The following is a 21962-nucleotide window of genomic DNA, read 5'->3' as shown; positions in this document are numbered from 1 at the left end:
AAGTAATAATTTTGATATCAAAGTGATATCACATTTCCACGCAACTTTATCAATCGATTCATCGATTGATTGTTAATTGCTGAACCCACCCCTCACTGAGCTCGTCGTGGTGGCAGCACTTAATTTGCTGCTTGTTGCAATTTTGCCTCTTCGCTTATTCGCCGCTGTTGTTTGACAGTTCGGCATAATTTATTTCTCGTTCTTTAATATTTCGCGCGGGTTTGATTTTAGGTTAATTTCATTATTTTTTTTAAATTTTAAAAAGAAAATAAATTGCAACAATAAGTTGGAAGAGAAGAAAGGTGTTTATAAAAGAAAATTTCAAAGAAGTTGTCGCCAAAAACAACCCTGCAGTGAACTTAGCATATAAGTCAAACCAGACAGTTGCATCTTTATTTACATGCCTAAAGACGAAAACGGACAAGGATCGCCGCTCAGACGTAGTTTACAAAATAAACTGCAAAGGAAAACCGGACGAACCATGCAATCTCTGTTACATTGGCACAACTAAACAACTCCTTCAACAAAGAATGGCTAACCATAAATCAGACATTCGCCAAAAAAAACCGGAAAAGACAACACTAGCATGCCACACCATCGAAACAGGACATCAACCAGATTTTGAAGGAGTCCAAATTCTTGCAACGGAAAAACATACATCCAAACGCTATACATTAGAAACACTTCACATAATAAATAACAAAAATAATATGAACCGCAAACAAGACACTCACAACATATCCGCCGTTTACTGTTCCTTAGTTTCAGACACAAACAATTCAACAGTTTACATTTAACAGTGACAAGTCTTTAAATTTTATTTGTTTTTATTGTTTAAATTGTTTTTTTTTTTAATGTTTTTGTAATATTTAAATCAATGTAAGTCATACTTGTACGCTTTACATAATATTCGTATGTATTAAATAATCACTTTTATCATTTTTGTGAATAAAGACATCCCCTGAAGAAGACGGCAATCACCGTCGAAACGTTGGGAAAAATCTGATGAAAACTGTTTTCATTTAATCATCAAAAAGATCAACAAAGCCGCTGAGAATCACCACTTTAATTGTTCTTAAATCAAACATATAATCAAGGAAGAAATTTTCAGATTCAAGCAATGCGGTGGTATATCAGCCGGTTCCAATGAATTTAAAAATTCAATTGAATAATTCATTGCGTAATCTTGATTCATAACAATAGAATTATAGGCCGTGACTACACCCGGCAGTTTCGCTTGAATTTGAAAACTAATGGCATTAAAATTAATATTCTTCGGTGCTAAAATGGCGCGTTCTCTCAACCAATCATGATTTCTGTAATTCTGAAGAATATTCAGAAAAAAAAAACATTTAATCAACTCATTTATAGATTGCCCAATTGTACAAAAAGTTTTCGGTAAAGTGATCAATCAGTTGGTACTGCGATTGGTATTTTACCATCACCAATTCCTAACAATTGTTTTGAAAACTCATGGGCAGTTGCATCATTATGTAGGTGAATACACATATTAATGTTCAGTGTCAATTTTTGTACTTATCTCCAAAGAACTGATGACTTCAAACAGGCGTTTATTTCATCAGCAGGAGTTGATCGAGGAATGACGGGCAATGACGAAAGTCCCCTGACAGATAAATTAGGGCACCATCAAAAAGCTGTTGCTTACCGCGTAAATCTTGCATTGTTCGATTAAATGCTTCTATTGATATTTTATTCGCCATTGTGCATTCATCCCATAAAATAATTGAAGTGAATCGCAGAATTTTTGCCATAGAAAAATTTCTCGAAATATTGCAAGTTGGAGTTTCAAAAAATGGCAATTTTAATGCAGAGTGTGCTGTCCGACCAACTTCTAATAATGTAGCAGCAATTCCCGCAGATGCAAGTGCCAATGCAATTTTCTGTTCCGATCGAATAGTCGCTAAAATCAATGATACAACCTTCTCTGGACTTCCACGAATAATTCAAGACCAAAATTAGCCAAAACGGTAAAGGCATTGTTGAGTTATAACATTACAACGAAAAGTGTCATTGATTTTTATAAATATGACACGCTGCGGCAGTGTTCAAAGAAGCGATCTCCTATCATTTTAAGAACTCTCTTTTCAATACCATCCAAAAGACTCAAGTACGTTATTGGGGTACCAGCCCACATATAAGAATTATACTCGAGTTTTGGACGAATAAAAGCTGTGTAGATTATAGCCAAATCAGAAGCGGTAAAAAACTTTTTGCATCGTCGGAAAAAAGGCTAAATACTTGCATCATTTTTGGCGTTGTTAAATATATAATCACTCCACAACAAGTAGCTTGTGATGCACATCCCTAGAACTGAAAGCTGTTCAGTTTTCTCGATGCAAGTACCACCCATGGATAGTGGTATTTCGGTAGTCAGCAGTAGACAGCATTGAGGTTTGGGAGCATTAAATTCTACACGATTTTGAATTCCTTATTGGATGTCGCTGTCAAGTTCAGAATTTATGAGCTTATAATATGCTACCGATAATGTGCTGAAGAGGCCCTAGGCTGCTATAAAGCAAACATCTCTGCCATCTAGGAAATACAATGGGACGGGCCGGGCGAAAAGAGGATAAAAACGAGCGATATTTACTATGGTGACTGCTACTTAGAAAACAAAGACTTGGATGCGGCTTTTTCGTCTTGAGCTAAGGGTGCATCAACGAGCGCTTAATGACCATCCGCGTCAAGGTCAACATTGGCCTGATATGCGCACACTCCCCTACACAAGAGAAGGATGACAACACCTTTCTTCTTTTCCTTTCTTCGAGCATTTAAACAAAACATATGAACAGTGTCCTAGCTACGATATTAAAATTGTCCTGGGCGATTTTAATGCCAGGAAGGGAAAACATCTTTAGTGGAATAATCGGGAAAAACAGCTTGCACGACAACACTTCCGATAACGGATTCAGGTTCATCGGCTTTGCTGCGGGGGAAACATCATGGTAGCCAGTACGGGTTTTCCACACCTCAACATCCACAAGGGAACTTAAAGTTATCCAGATTAATCAGCCGTCAACCAGATTCAGATTGACCATACTGCGATCGACGCTACCACGGTTCCAGCATCATGAATGTCCGAACTTTCCGAGGTGCTAACATCGACTCGGCCCACTACCTCATTGTAGCCACGGTTCGGGTTTCCAAAACCCAAGGCAAAACAGGAAGATGCTGGGAAAAGATACAACGACGAACGGCTACAATCCACAAGGGATCGCCAAATCCTTCTCCGATCGAGTAATAGGTAATTTCTCTCGACGTTCTCTGCTGCCAACACAATGTATCGAAAACCAGTGACAACATTGCGAAGATGCAATCAGAGAAGCCGCCTCTGACGTGCTAGGTTTCAAGCAACCACCAACAAAGAACCCCTTGTTTGGTGAGGAATGTCGGCAGGCAAATGCACCCAAATAAACAGGCACGCAAAAGGCGCTGCATAAAAGGACGAGAGCTGGTCATGAGCTTTATGAGCAGAAGAGGCGAAAGGAACACCGACACCGACTTCTCAGAAGGAAAAAAAGAGAGCATGAGAAGGTCGAAGATGTTGAGATGTTTAAAAGCAAGAATGAAGTTCGAAAGTTTTATGAACAGGTGAAACGAAATTCACAAGTACATACATCCATTCAACATAGATGACGAAAACCAACAATCCCGTCCTCCCGACTTAGACGAAGTAAGGATTGCTATATCTAAGCTGAAGTCTAATAAAGCTGCTGGAGCGGATGGCTTGAATGCAGAGCTCTCTAAAGCAGCTGGAGATAAGTTGGTTAGGAGCATGCACCAATTTATCTATAAGATATGGTCGGAAGAAAGCATGCCCCATGAATGTATCCTGAAAAAAGGAGACATTAACATCACCTATAAAATCTTCTCTGCCGTAATATGTGAATGCCTAAACTCAATCGTCAATAACCTGATAAATCCTTATCAGTGTGGTTTTAGACCAGGAAAGACCACAGTCGATCAAATATTCATATTACGGCAGATCCTGGAAAAAACCCAAGAACACCAAATCGACACCCACCATCTTTTCATCGATTTCAAGGCCGCATATGACAGTATCTACAGGGACGAGCTGTATAGATCCATGTCTAGTTTTGGCATGCCTGCCAAACTCGTCCGTGTGCAGGATGACCATGGAGGCACTATCTTTCAAAAGTCTGTCCAATTAATAGCATATGGTGATGACATTGACATTACCGGAAGAACTCAGAGTAATGTCAATGGGGCTTTTGTGAGTATTGAGGCAGAGGGGGCAAAAATTTGTTTAACGGTTAATTAGGGCAAAACAAAGTATATACTGTCTCCAAGAAAGGACATACAACACCGACGTCTTGGTCAAAACGTCACCATCGACAGACGTAACTTTGAGGAAGTCAAGGACTTGGTCTACCTAGGCTCCGCTGTAAACGCAGAAAACAACACCAGCGCTGAGATCAAACCAGAATAACTCTTGCTAACCGCTGTTTTTTTGGACTAAGAAAGCAATTGAGTGGTAAAGTGCTGTCTTTTGAGGGACCAAAGTGTTGCTATATAAGACCCCCGTCCTGCTATACGTTGTGGAAGCATGGACTATGACAAAAGCGGATGAAAGCACCTTGGGTGGATTCGAGAGAAAAGTTCTTCGTGTGATCTACGGTCCCGTATGCATCGAAGGGGAGTGGAGGAGAAGAAGGAACGACAACCTGTACGGGCTGTACAGCGACGTTGACTTATCCAAAAGGGTAAAAGTCCAACGACTAAGATGGCTGGGTCACGTAGAGCGCATGGAAACCAATGCTCCGGCGCGGAGTCTTTGAATCCGCACCCACAGGACAGCGCAGTAGAGGAAGACCGCGGATCAAGTGGAAAGTGACCTCACCCAACTTGGAACGAGAAACTAGAGACATCTAGCTAGGGACCGAAATATGAAATATGTAACTGATTAATTAATTGAATTTAATCTAAAATTCCTTGTAAATATGTACGAGTATATATCTCATTAGCTTTATTATTTTGTAGTAATTTTGTAATCAGCAGATCTTCGATCAATTCATGACATAAATAAATAAATAAATAAATAAATAGATAATAAGCTATCATTGCTCAGACTAGCTTTAGGTTTTCAACATAATATTAAAAAAAATCGTGCGGTGTTAAAATGTCTATTAAATGTAACATGCTTTCTTGGAAAGCAGGCGTTGTCGTTTAGAGGCCACAATGAATCAAGTTCATTTGGAAGCAGGTCGATTGTATTGAACTACTCAATGAAACAATATGATTCAAATTTATTGCAACACCTTGAAACGGAAACAGTTTTTTAAGTTATTTAATGACTATCCAAAATGATGATCACATTTCTAATAGAATCAGACAGCCAGAGTTTAAAGCTTTGCTTGACATTTATATAAAGTCCCAAATATCTATTGTTATTAATTAAATAATATAAATAAAAAAAAATCATGAAACATTTGCTGCATTTAACGATGTGAGCTCAAGGCGGACTGCAGAAAATTTGGAAAAAAATTAATTATTATTCTTAAAAACTTATCTTCAACTTCTATCAGAAAGTAGCTAACTCTTAAATTATGAGCAGGAATCGCCACTGGGCACTGACCCGTTTGACTTTTTTTTCAAAATAACTTTTTAGAATCGAGGTATGAACAAGTAATTCACATAAGCATACAAATATGGGTAGCGCACGGACGAATATACATACAGTGGTGGACAAGAATTTAGTACAATTGTTAAAGAAACCATTAATTTTCAATTTGTTTTATTATTATGAAATTAGTTATATTTTATGTACTTTATCAAGTATGTTTAACATCTGTAAGAAGAAAAAAGTATGGAATGTTGAAACATCAATTTTTCGCCTGGACATGAATTTAGCACATTCAACAGTTTCTTGATAAAATTTTAATTACCGTTATCAATTCTTAGTTTTTCTTAGTATTTGGTAGGAAACCCTTTATTTTGCAGTACAGAAGCAACTCTTCTTGGCAAACTTTAAACCAAAGCCTCACATCGTAACTTTGGAATTGCATACCAAGCATTTTGGATCTCCTTCCACAATTGTATTAAATTTGTTGCTTTTTTTTGCTCAATGGGATGTTCAACATCATTCCACAAATTCTCGATCGGGTTAAGATCGGGTGATTGTGCTGGCCACTTCAAAACGTCGATTTTATTCACCTCTAAGGCACATTTCACTAACTTTGAAGTGTGTTAAGGGTCGTTGTCGTCCATAAAGAGCCATAATAATGGCGAATTGTCTTGTGCGTAGGGTATCACATGATGCAACAGGATATATCTGTACACGTTCTAGTCCATTTTGGTGTCAATTTTTACGATGGGACCAACGCCGGTGCCATGAAAAAGCAACCCAGACCATAACGTTGCGTCTACCGTGTTTCACCATCTTAATGGTGTACCTTGTTTCATATTCCGTTTTTTGGACGCCATAAATATTTGTTCATATCCGTTCCGAACCGGCAGAATTTGGATTCATCGCCCCAGAACACGTTTTTCCAAAAACTAATTGGTTAGTCTAATTGAGCTTTGGCAAACTGTATTCTAGATTTCAGATTTTTTTAGATACAAGCGGTTTTCTCTGAACAACGCACCCACATAGATTGTTTTCATTTAATCGGCGTCTTATAGTCCTTGAGGAAACATTTACTGTATAGTTCGTTGAAAGTTCACTTCGAATGGCACTTGGTCGATAACCTATAAATAATTCTATCTTCATTTGTAGTTGTGTTTCTGGCTCGGGGGTTTTTTAACGTTTTTAATCACTCCAAAATGAAATGACGAAGGGCATTATATTTCAGCTTCCTGGAGCATTCTTACAACTTAGAAATGTCTGTTACCGTCCGCCCTTTTGACTTCATTTTCAAGATCAGACTTCTTTTTCCTTTGAGCGCCATTTTTTTTTTTGACATGACTAATTATTTTTTAATATAGATCCTTAAAGGAATATTTAATTACCTCAAAAATTATTATTTTCTTAAAAAAAAAAATTAAATTTAAAAATACACTCTTTGTTTGCAAAACGGGCTAAATTTATGTCCAGCTAAAAACAATGCAAATCACAAACAATCTCCATTTTTCGCAAAACGGTATTTTACTTTTCAATCATTTACACATTTTTATTACCATATAAAATAGTCATAGTAACAACAATTGAAAGTAGAAAAATACTTGTAAGAGTACAAGTGCTAAATTCGTGTCCACCACTGTATAGTATATGGTCGGATATATAAGAAAACTGAAACCAAATTAGAATTAACTCATTGCTTACTAATTTGAATATTTAGAAAAATTATATAAACCATTTCATATTAAATAAAAGTCTGGAGCAACAAGGTCTTGGAATTTAGTAACAGACTTTAGGCTCGACTACACATTTTTGTGAAAATTTACCTTTATTGTAAGATTCTCTCAGAGTTCTCTTTTGACGTGTCTTGAATGTTGAATAGGAATACTGCTAATGCAAGCGCATTATTTCACCTAATACGAGTTTATTGTTGCAAGCTTGCAGACGGCAGAAAGTTCGGTGCACTTAACTCCTCCGATAAACCTACACGATGAAATATACAAATAAAAATAACTCTTCTATACATTTAAGTGCAAAACTCACCTTAATTTACACAATTCCTTGTCTTTTAATGATTTTTTTTGTACACTTTCCAATCAATTTGAATTTTGATGATTAAATTCACACAGGTATAGGAAAGGAGTCTCCATTATTATTTAAAAAATGTTTAAGATACATTTCTCAGTTATTTGTCTTTATCTTTTATTTGTAATATTCTTATTTGTTTTATAAAATGTTGTTACTTTGTCGTAGAGCCACCACAATTCTTTTATTTTCGCTACATAAGTTTGATGTCCTGTACACTGTGCTAGTTTTTGTGTTATTTGATTCGGTGTGAACATTCCACTACACACTGGACTTATGTACTTCATGGTGGTTTAGTTGTTTGTATGCTGTGTGGGACTGTTATAGCCTTAAGGATTATTAAAATGTGTTAGCTATTTGGTAGCACTTGTCTTTAGCAATAAAAGTGATGTACTTATTTAATATGACGCAATATCCCTCTTCTGGCTTAGAAATCCAACGTGGTAACATCATTGCGAGATAAAAGCAACCATTTAAAAATACAATTGGAGACGTGTTCTTTTCTTTCACACCACGAGTACAACAATTTGGCGACGAGGATTCGAATTGAAAGAAAATTGATACAAATTTTAATTTCATCGATTGAGTACATAATCATAAATATGAATGGTGGTGTTGCTGGTGGTGGTGTTGCTGCGGGTGCTGCTGATGTTGCTGCGGGTGGTCTTTCTGCTGTTGCTGCACCTACGTACGTCGGCGGAGTGCCGCCTAATTTCTCCATAGAATTCTTTGACGAGACTAAAAGTAAATTTGAACGCTGGTTGCAACGTCTTGAAGGAGCGTTTACAATCTTCAATGTCAAAGATTCTGTGATGAGACTCAATTACTTGCTACATTATATTGGGCCAAATACTTTCGATTTACTTTGTGATGGAATCTCCCCAGCAGTACCTGAAACCACATAAATACTATTTGTAACTTATGCAAGATTCGCGGACATCTGTCAAAAGTGTGTTTTAAAAAAACAAAAAAAGAATAAGAAAAACAGTACAGTTAACCACTTAGAAGATGATTGCGAATTGATCAGTGAAGAACCAATAGTTTAAATTAACACAATATGTGAGAGTAATGATTGGACAAAAAAAATGTGGATTAACGTGTATATTGAAAATAAATTAATTAAAATGGAAATTGATAGTGGGGCCGACGTAACGGTTATTAGTTATAATGAATTTAGTAAGAACTTTAGTGATATTCCGATTAAAAGTACTAACACTAAGTTAAATACATATAATAATTATTCTCTTAATGTTTTAGGTGTTGTTGCTCCGCAGAACTTGAAAATTGAAAAGAGTTTGCAGTTGTATGTTGTTGACTCAAATAAAAACGCGCTATTTGGAAGAGAGTGGCTGTATGCATTTAATGGTTTACCAGGTAAATGAAAAAAATTTTAATGTTCAAAACAACTCCAAAGTTTTATATTTACCACCGGAACTTTCAATATTAATTCAAAAATACAGTGCGATATTTGGCGAAGATGTAGGCGAAATTAAGGGACAACCGGTTTCAATTGAATTAACGCCAAATTCGAAACCTGTGTTTGTTAAGCATAGACCGGTACCGTTCGCGCTTAGGGACTCTATCGCGGAAGAAATAAATAATTTAGTTGCTCAGGGTATTCTTATTCGTGTTGACCACAGTGATTGGGCAACTCCAATTGTGCCGATAGTAAAGGCAAATGGAAAAATACGCCTCTGCGGAGATTTTAAAATTACTTTAAACAAATATATGATCGCGACTGAACATCCTCTCCCCACAATAGACGAGCTTTTTAATGCAATGAATGGCGGTGACAAATTTTCGAAGGTTGACCTTCGCCGTGCTTATTTACAGTGGAAGGTGAGGGAGGAGGATCAGGAAAAATTAACTTTGTCTACGTTTTTAGGTCTGTTTACATGTACGCGATTGTGGTATGGTCTTAGTTGTGCACCTGTAAAATGGCAGAAAAAAATGGAAGAAATACTTGCTGGGATCGAGGGTGTGGGAGTTTTTATTGACGACATTTGTATCACTGGTACGGATAATGAGACACATCTCGCAAGGTTAGAAACAGTATTTTCGCGGTTGTTTTCATTTGGATTACGTGTAAATTCTGAAAAATCACATTATTTTCAAGACTCGATTGAGTACTGTGGTTTTAAAATTGATAAAGACGGAATTCATAAGACCGCAAGTAAAACAGAAGCGATTGTTAAAGCCCCTTGAGCAACAAATGTATCTGAGGTACGATCTTTGCTAGGTTTAGTAAATTATTATGGACGATTTTTTCATAATCTGTCATAGATTCTTGAGCCATTGCATGTATTGATTAGGAAAAATAATAAATTTAAATGGACATCAGAATGTGAAAGTGCTTTTAAAGCAATAAAAAAAGAAATAATTTCAGATAATTTGTTGGTGCATTACGCAAAAGATAAGCCGTTGTGTTTGTCGACAGATGCTTCGCCAGTGGGTGTGGGGGCAGTATTGTCCCACATATATCCAGATGGCACTGATAGACCCATCCAGTTTGCTTCACAAACGTTGTCAATTTCGCAACGTAAATGGTCTCAAATAGACAAAGAGGCCTACGCTATTATATACGGTCTTAAGAAATTTTATCAATTCCTTTTCGGTCGTCATTTTATTCTATTTACAGACCATAAGCCACATATGTCTGCTACACGTATGCAACACTACGCGATTTATTTGCAAGCATTTAATTATACAATAAAGTACAAACGTTCAGATCAATATGGTAATGCTGACGCCATGTCAAGACTGCCGATTTCATCCAATGATTCTTTTAAGCTTGAAGAATCTGATTTATTTGAAATAAATCAGATAGAAACATTACCAATTACGGCAAAACAGATTGCAGAGGAAACTTCTAGAGATTTGTTACTGAGTAAATTATTGAAAGGGATTCAAACGGGGACTCAACTTCAAGCTCACGTACGATTTGGCGTTGACCAAAATGAATTTTCTATACAAAGTGGTTGTATAATGCGAGGTTTGCGGGTCGTTATCCCAAATAAATTTCAAAAATGAAGTATTATTTAATTATCCTGTTCGAAATAAATTTTCGTTATTATTGCCAGAGAAAAAAGATAATGTTCAACCATTCAATGAAGATATTAATAGTAGAAGTTTTTCAAAGGGAGAAAGAGTGGCTATTAGAAATTACATTGGCAAGGAAAAATGGAATTTTGGAGAAGTTAATGAAAAAACTGGTTTATTGCATTAAAATATTAAACTAGATAACGGTAAAGATGCGTTCCGGCACGTCGATCAAATAAAAAATGCAGGCAGCCAGGTCGTTGATGGTAATCCCCAGTTCCCGAGTGAAAGTTCGGAGGAGCAACAACAACTTCCGGTACCAGTAAATCAAGAAATTGATAAAGAAAAAAACGTTTCCGAAAACAAACTACCATTTATACCACGAAAAAGTAATAGAATTCGGAAACATGTGGATAGGCTGACATATTATGATGATTTGAAATAATCAAAATGAATCGTGAAATAATTTAATTAAGGATAATCATAAAGACTTATAAATTAGAACTAAGTTTTGCTGTTACTTGTATTTAAATTTGAAATTATCTCATTTAGATTTGTAAGTAAATTTTTAAATTTGTTGAATTATGATTTTGAAATATGTTCAGTTAAAATAATACCATTTGGATGTATAACGAAGAATTTGTTTCACTTGAAGAGAGAAAATTGTTATAGCCTTAAAGATTATTAAAATGTGTTATCTGTTTGTTAGCACTTGTCTTTAGCAATAAAAGTGATGTACTTATTTAATATGACGCAATATTCTTCTTCTGGCTTAGACATCCAACGTGGTAACATCATTGCGAAATAAAAGCAAACATTTAAAAATACAATTGGAGACGTGTTCTTTTCTTTCACACCACGAGTACAACAATTTGGATTGTATAATTAAATGCTTGCAAATAAATCGCGTAGTGTTGCATATTTATGAATACTTTTCTTGGTATGGATTTATCCAACTTTACAAATTAGACCTTTTATGTTTCATGTTCAAAGTACCTTCATATTCTAATATTTGTGGCTATCACCTGAGCATACTTAATGTGTTCAATTTCCGATTAATTAAATACTGGATCGGGAGGGTCTCGTCGTCGCATTCCGATGAGTTCACAAAGTATTAACAAAAAACTTGCAAACTTGCCATTTTATAAAGCCGATCACGAGCGACATGGCATAGAATTCCAATTAGTGTAATTTACAACACAAATTATCATTATGAAGTTATTGGAAATGCATTCCCTGCACATAAATACATTTTGAGTATCACAATTGCCGACTTATAATTGGTCTTAGTGTTCTAGTTATTTTTGAAATGTATCAAGGTTTTTGATAAATGCACATTGAAGTTTAAAGACAGTAGTGTAGAGATTTTGTAACACTTATAAATTCGTTCAATCAGGATTTAAATTACAAATTAAGAACGAGTTGACGACAGTAAAAAGGTTTCGAAATATTTGCATAGTAAACGAATTTTCTACTCTTTGTAACTTTTTATTTAATCACAATTGTTTTGTAAAATAAATATTATAATCAATGAATATTAAACACACAGAATAAATATTATTTTAAAAATGTAGTGTTAAAATACAAAACATAAACCAGAAGAACTTTTATTGGAATGAAATGTGCAACAGTTGAGTTGTAGGTTGCAGCCTAGTTTCACCTGTCAAGTCAGTGTCAGCATTCAGCAGAGGAATGTGAGGTGGGGATAACAACCAAGTCAGCACTCAGCGTACGGACATCAACATCAACATCACTGCCCCTGCCGGCCGGTGTCGTTCCCGTTGGTTGTTTATAAGTTCAATTATGTTGTGCTGAATCGCAGTTTGAAATGTTTGTAAATATGTCTCTGGTCGGAATAAGGTTCATTTAACTGTTCGACTAGTCACAATAACATTGGTTTGACTTGATTGACTGAATTCACCACTGCTATAGTAAATTCTACACTGCGAAAGTCAAATTCATCAAGAATTGATGAGAAAATACGAAGAATAAATTGTATAGTGCTTACCTACCCTTAAATGCACAATTTTGTTGTAACATTGGTTGATAAGGAAAAATATATTAAATCTAATGCAGAATATAGAGATAATAAATTAAATCGGGTGGGCTGAAAAGTTTGTTGTATTTTGCTTAAATTGTGACATCACTTCAATTAAAAAAATCCAAAATCCTCAAAATTACAAAAACAACAGTGTAAACAAATGAGAGTGGGAGGGTGAAACGTACGAAAGATTCCAGTCTTTATATGGAGTGTCTTTGGTTCGTACAATCAAAAATCAATACAAAAGAATTAAATTTAAAATTAAATAAAACTTAGATCACACGAAGAACTTTTCTCTCGAAACGAATCAAGGTGCTTTTGTCATGGTTTATGCTTCTGCACCGCATAGCAGGACGGGGATGATAAGGGTCTTATATAGCGACACTTTGGTCCTTTCAAAGAGGACTTTGCCACTCAATTGCTTTCTTAAGGCCCAACTATAATAGACTTAACCGAGCTTAAGCCAGTTTAAGGGAACCAACCAATACGCTGCCTTATATGTCACTAACCATAATAGACGTTCTGCTCAGTTTCGTTAAATTTCGCTAACTTTCGCGAAATTACTCTAGAGCCATTTAAATGGCTCGAGTTTAAGCAAATGTCAAAATTGAAACGCATTTCGTTTGACATTTCCTTAAGTTACTTGAACACATTATGGTTACTTTTTGTTTGGCGATAACTTTTCGTTCGGTTTTGACATTAGCTTACTTACGGTTAAGTCTATAGTCTATAGTTATAGTTGGGGCTCTAGCCCAAAAAACAGCGGTTAGCAAGAGTTATTTATCGTTTGATCTCAGCGCTGGTTTTGTTTTCTGCGTTTACAGCAGATGTTGAGGGAGTCCTTGACTAGCTCAAAGTAACGTCTGTCGATGGTGACGTTTTGACCAAGACGTCGGCGTTGTAGGTCTCTTTTTGACGACAGCATGCACTTTCTTTTGCCCTCATTAACCGTTAAACCCATTTTTGCCACCTCTGCTTCAATACTCACAGAAGCCCATTGGAGGAGGAGATTGTTGGTTTTCGTCGTCTCTGTTGAATGGATCATCCTGCCTCGGTTCGTCGTCGCCATTATACAGTCTGCCGAAGTAGTCCTTCCATATCCTCAGCATTGACTGCGTTTCCACTATGATGTTTCCTTTTTCGTCTTAGAAGACTTCGGTTCTAGGTTTATGTACCTGTGAATTTCGTTTCACCTCTCTCACCCTCTCTTTTTCCTTCTGTTCATAGAGCTCATGAGCAGCTCTCGAACTTTTATGCAGCGCCGCTTTGCGTGCCTGTTGTTTGACTGCATTTGCCTGCCGTCCTCATCAGACCAGGGGTTTCTTGTTGGTGGTTGAAACCCCGCATGTCAGAGGCGGCTTCTCTGATTGCATCTTGGCAATGTTGCCACTCGTTCTCGATACATTGTGTTGGCGGCAGAGAACGTCAAGAGGCCACTTTCAACTTGGTCGGAAAACGATTCGGCGATCTCTTGTGATTGTAGCCGTGCGACGTTGTACCTTCTCCCAGCATCTGCCTCTTTTGCCTTGGGTCTGGAAACCCGAAGTGCTTATTTGGCAGCAACGAGGTAGTAGTCCAAGTCGATGTTAGTTCCTCGGAAAGTTCGGACATCTGTGATGCTGGAAGGGTGTCTAGCGTCGATTGCAATATGATCAATCTGGTTGACTTCAAGAATATTTCCGGTGATCTCTTTGATGACCAAACGTGAACCATTGCATAATTAAGGTGAATTCAAACTATAATAGGTGAACCAATCTTTAATCGAAGATTATGTGGTGGCACTCCAGGTATATCTAGTGAATTGCGTAGGTATACTTACACAATCTAGTCAATATGCGAAACTTTGTGGAACATCATAAACAGTATCCTATGTCTGTCTACTGGCTCTAAGATACCTACACACCAATTTTCAGCCAAATCGGTACAACCGTTCTTGAGTTATAAAATCGACGGTCAAATTTTGTTGACCGTTTTGTTTGGGAAGCTTGTCCTATATTTGAAGTTATTAAACATGCATAAATGTCATTTCGGTCAGCTTAATTAATAAAAGACGCCTTTTCTAATTATATTGCTTGAGTTTACTAATCAAGAAATAAGAGTTAAGCTGTGATTTAAGACTTGATTTTTTGCGTTTTGGTTTTGACAGCCGCTTGGGTAGTACCCGTGACATAAAGGTAAGGGCGTTCGACTGTCATGCCAAAGGTCTTGGTTCAATCCCTGCCGGTTCCATCTAAAGTTTTTTCCACGTGTACTGCTTCTTGCGAAAAATTGACAGTTCCTCCAAGAGTAATTCTTTTCACAGCAAATTGCGATAATTTGTAAACACACCAAGGATTTTCTTTTGTATTGTGCCCTTAGTTATTCCACGATTATTAATTTGGCTCTAAGTATATCGCACAGAGAGTAGATTGACTAAACAAATTCACATCCGCCCTTTTATCTTGCATCTAAAAAAAAGGATATGTTGTATAATATGTATAAATTTGTGTGAACTTATTGTATTGGTGCGTAATGTATTGACTACACTTAAGTGGTTTATAAATAAAACCGAATTAAATTCCATTTTCATTTTATTACTACATAAAGAAAATAATTTCATGATCTCAAACTTTAAAATTAAAAATGTTACCACCCTAAGGGTACGACATCCCTGACCTCAGGAATGACAGAAGACCTCACGTACCAACCCTGGACGCAGAGGGTCATTGGGAAGGGACAGATTCTGGCGGGAACATAAAATCACGGACATTCCATAATTTTGCATTCTCATCCTAACATACTAGTTCTTGCTTAGATTCTTCTTTACCTCATGTATTATAATTATTGAATAATTATGTTAGTTATTTTCATTACTTATTAAAATAAAACTTGTATAAAAACATAATAGTGGCGACGAGGATTCGTTGAATAAAATTAAAGAACCATCATGCCAGAATCAAATCAACGGCCACATCAGCCTCCTCCAAACCAGCTTCCACCACAACAACAGCAGCAGTTACAGCAACAGCCTCCTATGCAACAACGTCTTCAGCAACAGCAGCCACCTCCACAACAAATTGCGCCACAAAATCCACTTCAACCTAACCTCCAAATGCCACCACCACCGCCGCAGATTCCTCAAGATTTCATATCGTTCTTCCAAGTGATGATGACTAATCAATCTGCCCTCATGGAGCGCCTCTCGGAGAATATATTTAATATGAAGAAGGAAAGATCGACCGCAGAATATACGATGGAGGTGCTAGCAAAAAACATCCAAGATTTTCATTACGATGAAGAAAACGGAGTCACATTTGCACAGTGGTTCGAACGTTTCGCGACCACGTTTGAAGAAGATGCAAGAGCGTTAACAGAGGATGCTAAAGTTCGACTACTTTTAAGAAAGTTGGGTGCATCAGAGTACTCCCGATATGTGAATTTAATTTTACCCAATACACCTGCTAGTTTCGATTTTAGTACTACAATCGAAAAACTTAGCAAAATATTTGGACAATCGGAGTCGATCTTTAACACGCGCTTCCACTGCTTACAAATCACAAAAAGCAGTTGTGAAGACTACACAGCTTACACTAGTAGAGTCAATAAGAGCTGTGAGCAATTTCAACTTGGGAAGCTGACAAGTGAGCAATTTAAGTGCTTAATTTTTGTCAAAGGGTTGCATGCTTCATGTGACTCAGATGTCAGAACAAGATTACTTGCATTGCTGCAATCAGGAGACGAAACAAAAATTACGCTTTCGAACTTGCTATTGGAATGTCAGAGAATTGCAACACTAAAGCAAGATTCTCAATTGCTCGAAACTGCACCACTCAAAGCAAATGCAGTTTCTTATGGCAGAAAGAAACAGCCGAACAACAATGCTCTACCCATCAGTCATCCCGCATCAGGCTGTTCCACATCTACCAAGACATTGCCGCGTACACCATGCTGGGGATGTGGTGGTATGCATTTTGCTGCAGACTGCTCATTCAAGAACCACCAATGCTCATCATGCAAGCGTACTGGTCACAAAGAGGGTTATTGTTCTTGCTTTGCCAAAGCATACACCAATCAACAATCATCAAGACCCAAAGGCAAATCCAACAAAAGACAACGAAAATCAAATGTAGTTGCAGTCAACACACTTCAAAAAGCAAATCGCAAATTTATAGAAGTTCATATAAATGGATTAGCACTCAATCTTCAATTAGACACTGGAGCTGACGTCACAATTCTATCGAAGAATAATTGGGAGCAGTTGGGGAGCCCTAAGCTCTTTTTGGACAACAACTCAGAATCGGTAATTGATGCTCAGGGTAGAATAATTACCATGCTTGGTTCTTTCATTGCAGATGTTAAACTGGGTGATAAAATAGCAAAACTGTCTTGTCGTGTAGCTGACCTTCCAAATTTAAATCTTTTTGGAATAAATTGGATAGACGAATTTCGTCTATGGGATCAGCCATTCAGTAACATATCCAAAATAATCCGTTTAACATCAACATCAACAATTTCTGTAGACGTTCATATACAGAAGATAAAAAAAGAATTTGCAGACATTTTCACTGAAGCCCTGGGTCATTGCACTAAATTCAGGCCAAAATTATACCTGAGAGAGAATGCTACACCAATATATCGAGCGAAACGACCAGTTCCGTATGCAGCACTTCAGCAAGTCGAAGAAGAATTGAACCGACTGGAACGATTGGGTGTTATAACGCCGATAGATTTTTCGGAGTGGGCAGCACCCATAGTTGCCGTTCGTAAAGCCAATGGCAATGTAAGGATATGCCCCGACTACTCAACAGGCTTGAATGATGCTCTTCAGCCCCACCAACATCCACTTCCACTTCCTGAAGAGATTTTCGTAAAACATGCTGATGGCAAGTTTTTCACACACATTGACTTGTCGGACGCATACCTTCAAGTTGAAGTCGAAGAAGAAAGCAAGCAGTTCCTCACAATCAACACCCACAGAGGCCTGTACAAGTTCAACAGACTTCCTCCTGGTGTCAAAGCAGCACCAGGAAGTTTCCAACAAGTCATGGATACAATGCTTTGTCAGCTTGAAGGAGTCTCAGCGTTTATTGATGATCTTCTGGTATCCGGGAAAACTGTGGAAGAACACATTCAGAGACTGAAGGCAGTTCTTACCAGACTACGTGAGTATGGGTTTCATATAAAAATAGAAAAATGTTCATTTTTCCAGACCTCACTCAAATATTTGGGTCATGTTATCACCTCTAACGGACTCAAACCGGACCCAGATAAGTCTGCCGCCATTGTCTCGATGCCACCACCGCAAAATTTGTCACAGTTGAGGTCTTTCTTGGGGGCCATAAACTATTATGGCAAGTTTATACCCGACATCAGTAAATTAAGTGGGCCGTTGCACGCGCTACTGAAAAAAGACAGCAAATGGGTATGGACAAAAGCATGTCAAGATGCTTTTACAAACTTCAAGAACATCCTTTCGTCAGACCTGGGTTTAGCGCATTACGATCCACAACTACCAATCATCGTTGCAGCGGACGCATCTAACATGGGAATAGGAGCATGTATTTCTCACCGTTTCGAAGATGGCACCATCAAACCTGTTTATCATGCATCCCGGACACTCACATCAACAGAACAGAACTACAGCCAGGTAGAAAAAGAAGGTCTCGCTCTTACATTTGCAGTAAAGAAGTTTCACCGTATGTTACTTGGACGTCACTTCACCCTTCAGACAGACCACAAACCACTTCTGTCAATTTTTGGCTCAAAGAAGGGAGTTCCAGTGTATACTGCCAACAGGTTGCAGCGGTGGGCGATTACTTTGCTAAGGTATGATTTTTCGATTCAATTCATTTCCACTAGTGACTTCGGAAACGCGGACATTTTGTCACGGTTGATAAGCCAACATCCAAGGCCCAATTCTGAAGAGTACGTCATAGCTACTACCACTGTGGAAGAAGAAGCTTGCGCTGATTTGAAACACACCATTCAGCTACTACCACTTACATTCGACATGGTACAAAAAGCTACGTTGAACAATTCAGAACTGAATCGAATAGCTAACTTCATCAAATCAAAGTGGCCAAACAAAAACAATCTATCTTCAACCGAGCTTCAGTACTTTAATAGACGCGAAGCATTGACACTCGTTAATAACTGCATCATGTTTGGAGATAGACTAGTTATTCCCGAATGTTACCGTACCAAAATACTTCGCCAAGTACACAGAGGTCATCCAGGTATCCAAAACATGAAGGCGATAGCTAGAGGCTACATTTACTGGCCACAGATTGATAAAGATATCGAAAATTTTGTGAAGGAATGCTCGAGTTGTCAATCAGCAGCAAAGTCACCAATAAAAACAACACTTCAGTCATGGCCTCTCGCAACGGAGCCCTGGCAACGTATTCATATTGATTACGCAGGCCCAATTCAGAATGTATATTACTTGGTAGTAATAGACGCTCATTCCAAATGGCCTGAAATCATAGAAACGTCATCTACAACCTCTACAGCTACAATCAACATCTTGCGAGAAATTTTTTCCAGACATGGATATCCGAAAACCTTGGTATCGGATAATGGAACTCAGTTTTGCAGCCACCAGTTCAAAAATTTCTGTGAGTCAGCAGGTATTCTTCACATGAAAACTGCACCGTTTCATCCCCAATCGAACGGGCAAGCCGAAAGATTTGTCGATACGCTCAAACGATCTCTTCAAAAACTTAAAGGGGAGGTAACCATGCAGGAAGCTCTGCAACAGTTCTTATTCATGTACAGGACAACTCCAAACCGCAACACGCCGAACAATACGTCACCAGCTGAAGCAATGTATAACAGAAAAATCAGAACATCGTTGGATCTTCTAATTCAACCAAAGTTGAACCAGCCAGTCATCAATGAAAAACAAAACCTGAGTTTCAATCGACAGTATGGAGCAAAACACAGATCATTCGCTGTAGGAGATGCAGTTTTCGTCAAGCTGTATCGTTCAAACAAAAGCAGGTGGATTCCAGGTGAAATACTGGAGAGAGTTGGAGCAGTCAACTATATTGTTCGCGTCAACACAAGAGATATATTAGTGCGGTCTCACACAAATCAAATTAGACCGAGATCATCCACACAGACGTCATCGACCCCAACAGCGCAAATACCTCTTTCAACACTTTTGCAAGATTTCAACATGAAACCAATTCCAAAACTCCAAAGTCCGGAGATAGCCGCCAGCCAAAGTTCACAGCCTGTAGCAGTTGCCTCAGAGGAATGTCCACAACATAGCAGAAGACTTGATTGGGAGCTTGGGGACAACAATCCAAGTGGTTCGGATCAGCGAGAAGCAATCATCACTCCACCGTCTATCCAGAGACGATCGAATAGAAAGCGTAGAGCAACAAAGAGATATTCTCCTCCCTCACCACCAGCTAAAAGGGGAGGTGTTACCACCCTAAGGGTACGACATCCCTGACCTCAGGAATGACAGAAGACCTCACGTACCAACCCTGGACGCAGAGGGTCATTGGGAAGGGACAGATTCTGGCGGGAACATAAAATCACGGACATTCCATAATTTTGCATTCTCATCCTAACATACTAGTTCTTGCTTAGATTCTTCTTTACCTCATGTATTATAATTATTGAATAATTATGTTAGTTATTTTCATTACTTATTAAAATAAAACTTGTATAAAAACATAATAAAAAAGATGACAATTCATTAATAAAGTATATATTTTAGATTCTTAAAAAACTTCAAATTTTTAATTTTCATGGTATATTTTTCTTGTAAAATCAAAACATTTGAAAACTATTCAGAAGATAACAGCTGATGGAAATGACATTTACACCTGTTTGATAACTTAAAATCAAGTTTTCCTTATTCTTTCCTTATCTATAAAGAATTTTTAAAGCCATTGTAACTTAAAAGAACCTAAGTAGCTCTAGATAGAGAAACCAGCTACCTATACTTAATTTTTACATTTAAGTAACGATAATAAAAGGCCTCATAACATAAACACCATCAATGTTGTCTAAAAGTCACTTTAAGCCATTTGTTGAAAGTAAGTAAGTAATAAATATTCATAAAAAGTCTAGTGTTAGATATATTCGGTTAGGAAGTTCCAAATTATGAGTTTGGTTCGAAAAGAAAGTGTAGTAAGGTATACATTTTTATTTGCTTTTAAATTTGCTAAATTTTTCAGTTTTTTTCTATTTATTTTCAATTAATAAAAAAACACAATATATCTTTCTCAAAAAACTATGAAAATGTATGAAAGTGACACCTTTAGGTGTAGGTGTCAGCAACAAGCTATAAAGCAGCATTCACATGAGCGCGACCAACAAACGACGAATGACTTATAAAATGTGAGTTTATATACGTTTGAAGACATATTTCCACACAAATTCTTTACAAAACGATAGCAATATATTAATATATTTAAGAAAACAAATTTATTCGTCGCGAAAAAAATTGAAGTTGATACGAACTGTCAAACTTTATTCGCGTTCCACATTATCCACACTCGCAACGAATAAAATAATCGCACGTACTTAACCTAAAAAAATCATTCTTGTTTTGGTTTCGGTGGTCAAAGTCAAACTTTATTCGCGACGAATTAAAAACTCTCATGCGAAAGAAATGTCAAAATCGACGAATATTCGTTCATTCGTTGGTCGTGCTCATGTGAATAATGCTTAAAAGAAAAGTGATAATCACCTTTCGTGGTATGAAACTTCGGAAACTATATCAGCTGTTAATATAGCAAACGCATAAGCCACACATAAGTGTGTTATTACACTAAGACTTTCTGTATGCTGTGTGTTTCGCATATTTTCTTTTGAACACTCATCCCGTCAATCTCGCATCATTACACTCGGATGTTTCTCGGTTGCGTATTTTTGACACTTCTCTTTCATTTGTTGTTCTCATTTCATCAGGTGGAAGAGGATTCTTTCAAAATTTCCAAGCAAAGGAAAAAAAGGAATTGAATTAAAATATGGAAAGAAAATATAGATCTGGCATCGGATTCTTCACTTTCTTGACAAAAGAACTTAAATCGAATTATACACCATCATTTTTAAATTATATAAGGATGAATGAAGAAAATTTTAACCTGCTTTTGTCGTTCATTGAAAACGACATAAAAAAAAAATTGGCTTCCACTTTGTTTCAATGGGTGAACGGTTAGTTTGGAAGGCAAAGCTTAAACTACCAAACTAGACTCT

The 21962-nt window shown here is 37.3% G+C and overlaps 2 protein-coding genes and 1 long non-coding RNA gene across 7 annotated transcripts in view; 2 read left to right on the top strand and 1 right to left on the bottom strand.

Moving 5' to 3' along the window:
• LOC129941485 (uncharacterized) overlaps positions 1–12771 on the bottom strand; it is a 32601-nt gene extending 19830 nt beyond the window's left edge. Inside the window, exons 1-4 of one of the 5 annotated variants that reach the window (XR_008780868.1) lie at positions 11720–12359; positions 8079–8575; positions 7643–8012; positions 7426–7582 (exon numbers count right to left, since the gene is read on the bottom strand). This is a non-coding gene — a long non-coding RNA (uncharacterized LOC129941485). Of the gene's footprint in view, positions 1–6953; positions 7271–7425; positions 7583–7642; positions 8576–11719; positions 12360–12383 lie in introns of those variants that run through there. The other 4 variants (XR_008780870.1, XR_008780869.1, XR_008780867.1 and 1 more) reach the window with 4 other exon arrangements.
• Positions 12772–15690: 2919 nt separating this feature from the next.
• LOC129951261 (uncharacterized protein K02A2.6-like) lies at positions 15691–17068 on the top strand. Its single transcript, XM_056063379.1, has 2 exons — positions 15691–17000; positions 17059–17068. Exons 1-2 carry the CDS (start codon positions 15691–15693, stop codon positions 17066–17068), a joined length of 1320 nt encoding a protein of 439 aa, XP_055919354.1.
• LOC129943048 (uncharacterized protein K02A2.6-like) lies at positions 16822–20393 on the top strand. Its single transcript, XM_056052259.1, has one exon. The coding sequence runs from the start codon at positions 17074–17076 to the stop codon at positions 20203–20205; it is 3132 nt and encodes a 1043-aa protein (XP_055908234.1). The 5' UTR covers positions 16822–17073; the 3' UTR covers positions 20206–20393.
• Positions 20394–21962: the final 1569 nt, after the last annotated feature.

Source organism: Eupeodes corollae, chromosome 1 (genome assembly GCF_945859685.1).
Source record: "Eupeodes corollae chromosome 1, idEupCoro1.1, whole genome shotgun sequence".
Taxonomy (NCBI): Eukaryota; Metazoa; Arthropoda; class Insecta; order Diptera; family Syrphidae; genus Eupeodes; species Eupeodes corollae.
This window is presented reverse-complemented; position numbering and strand designations above follow the sequence as displayed.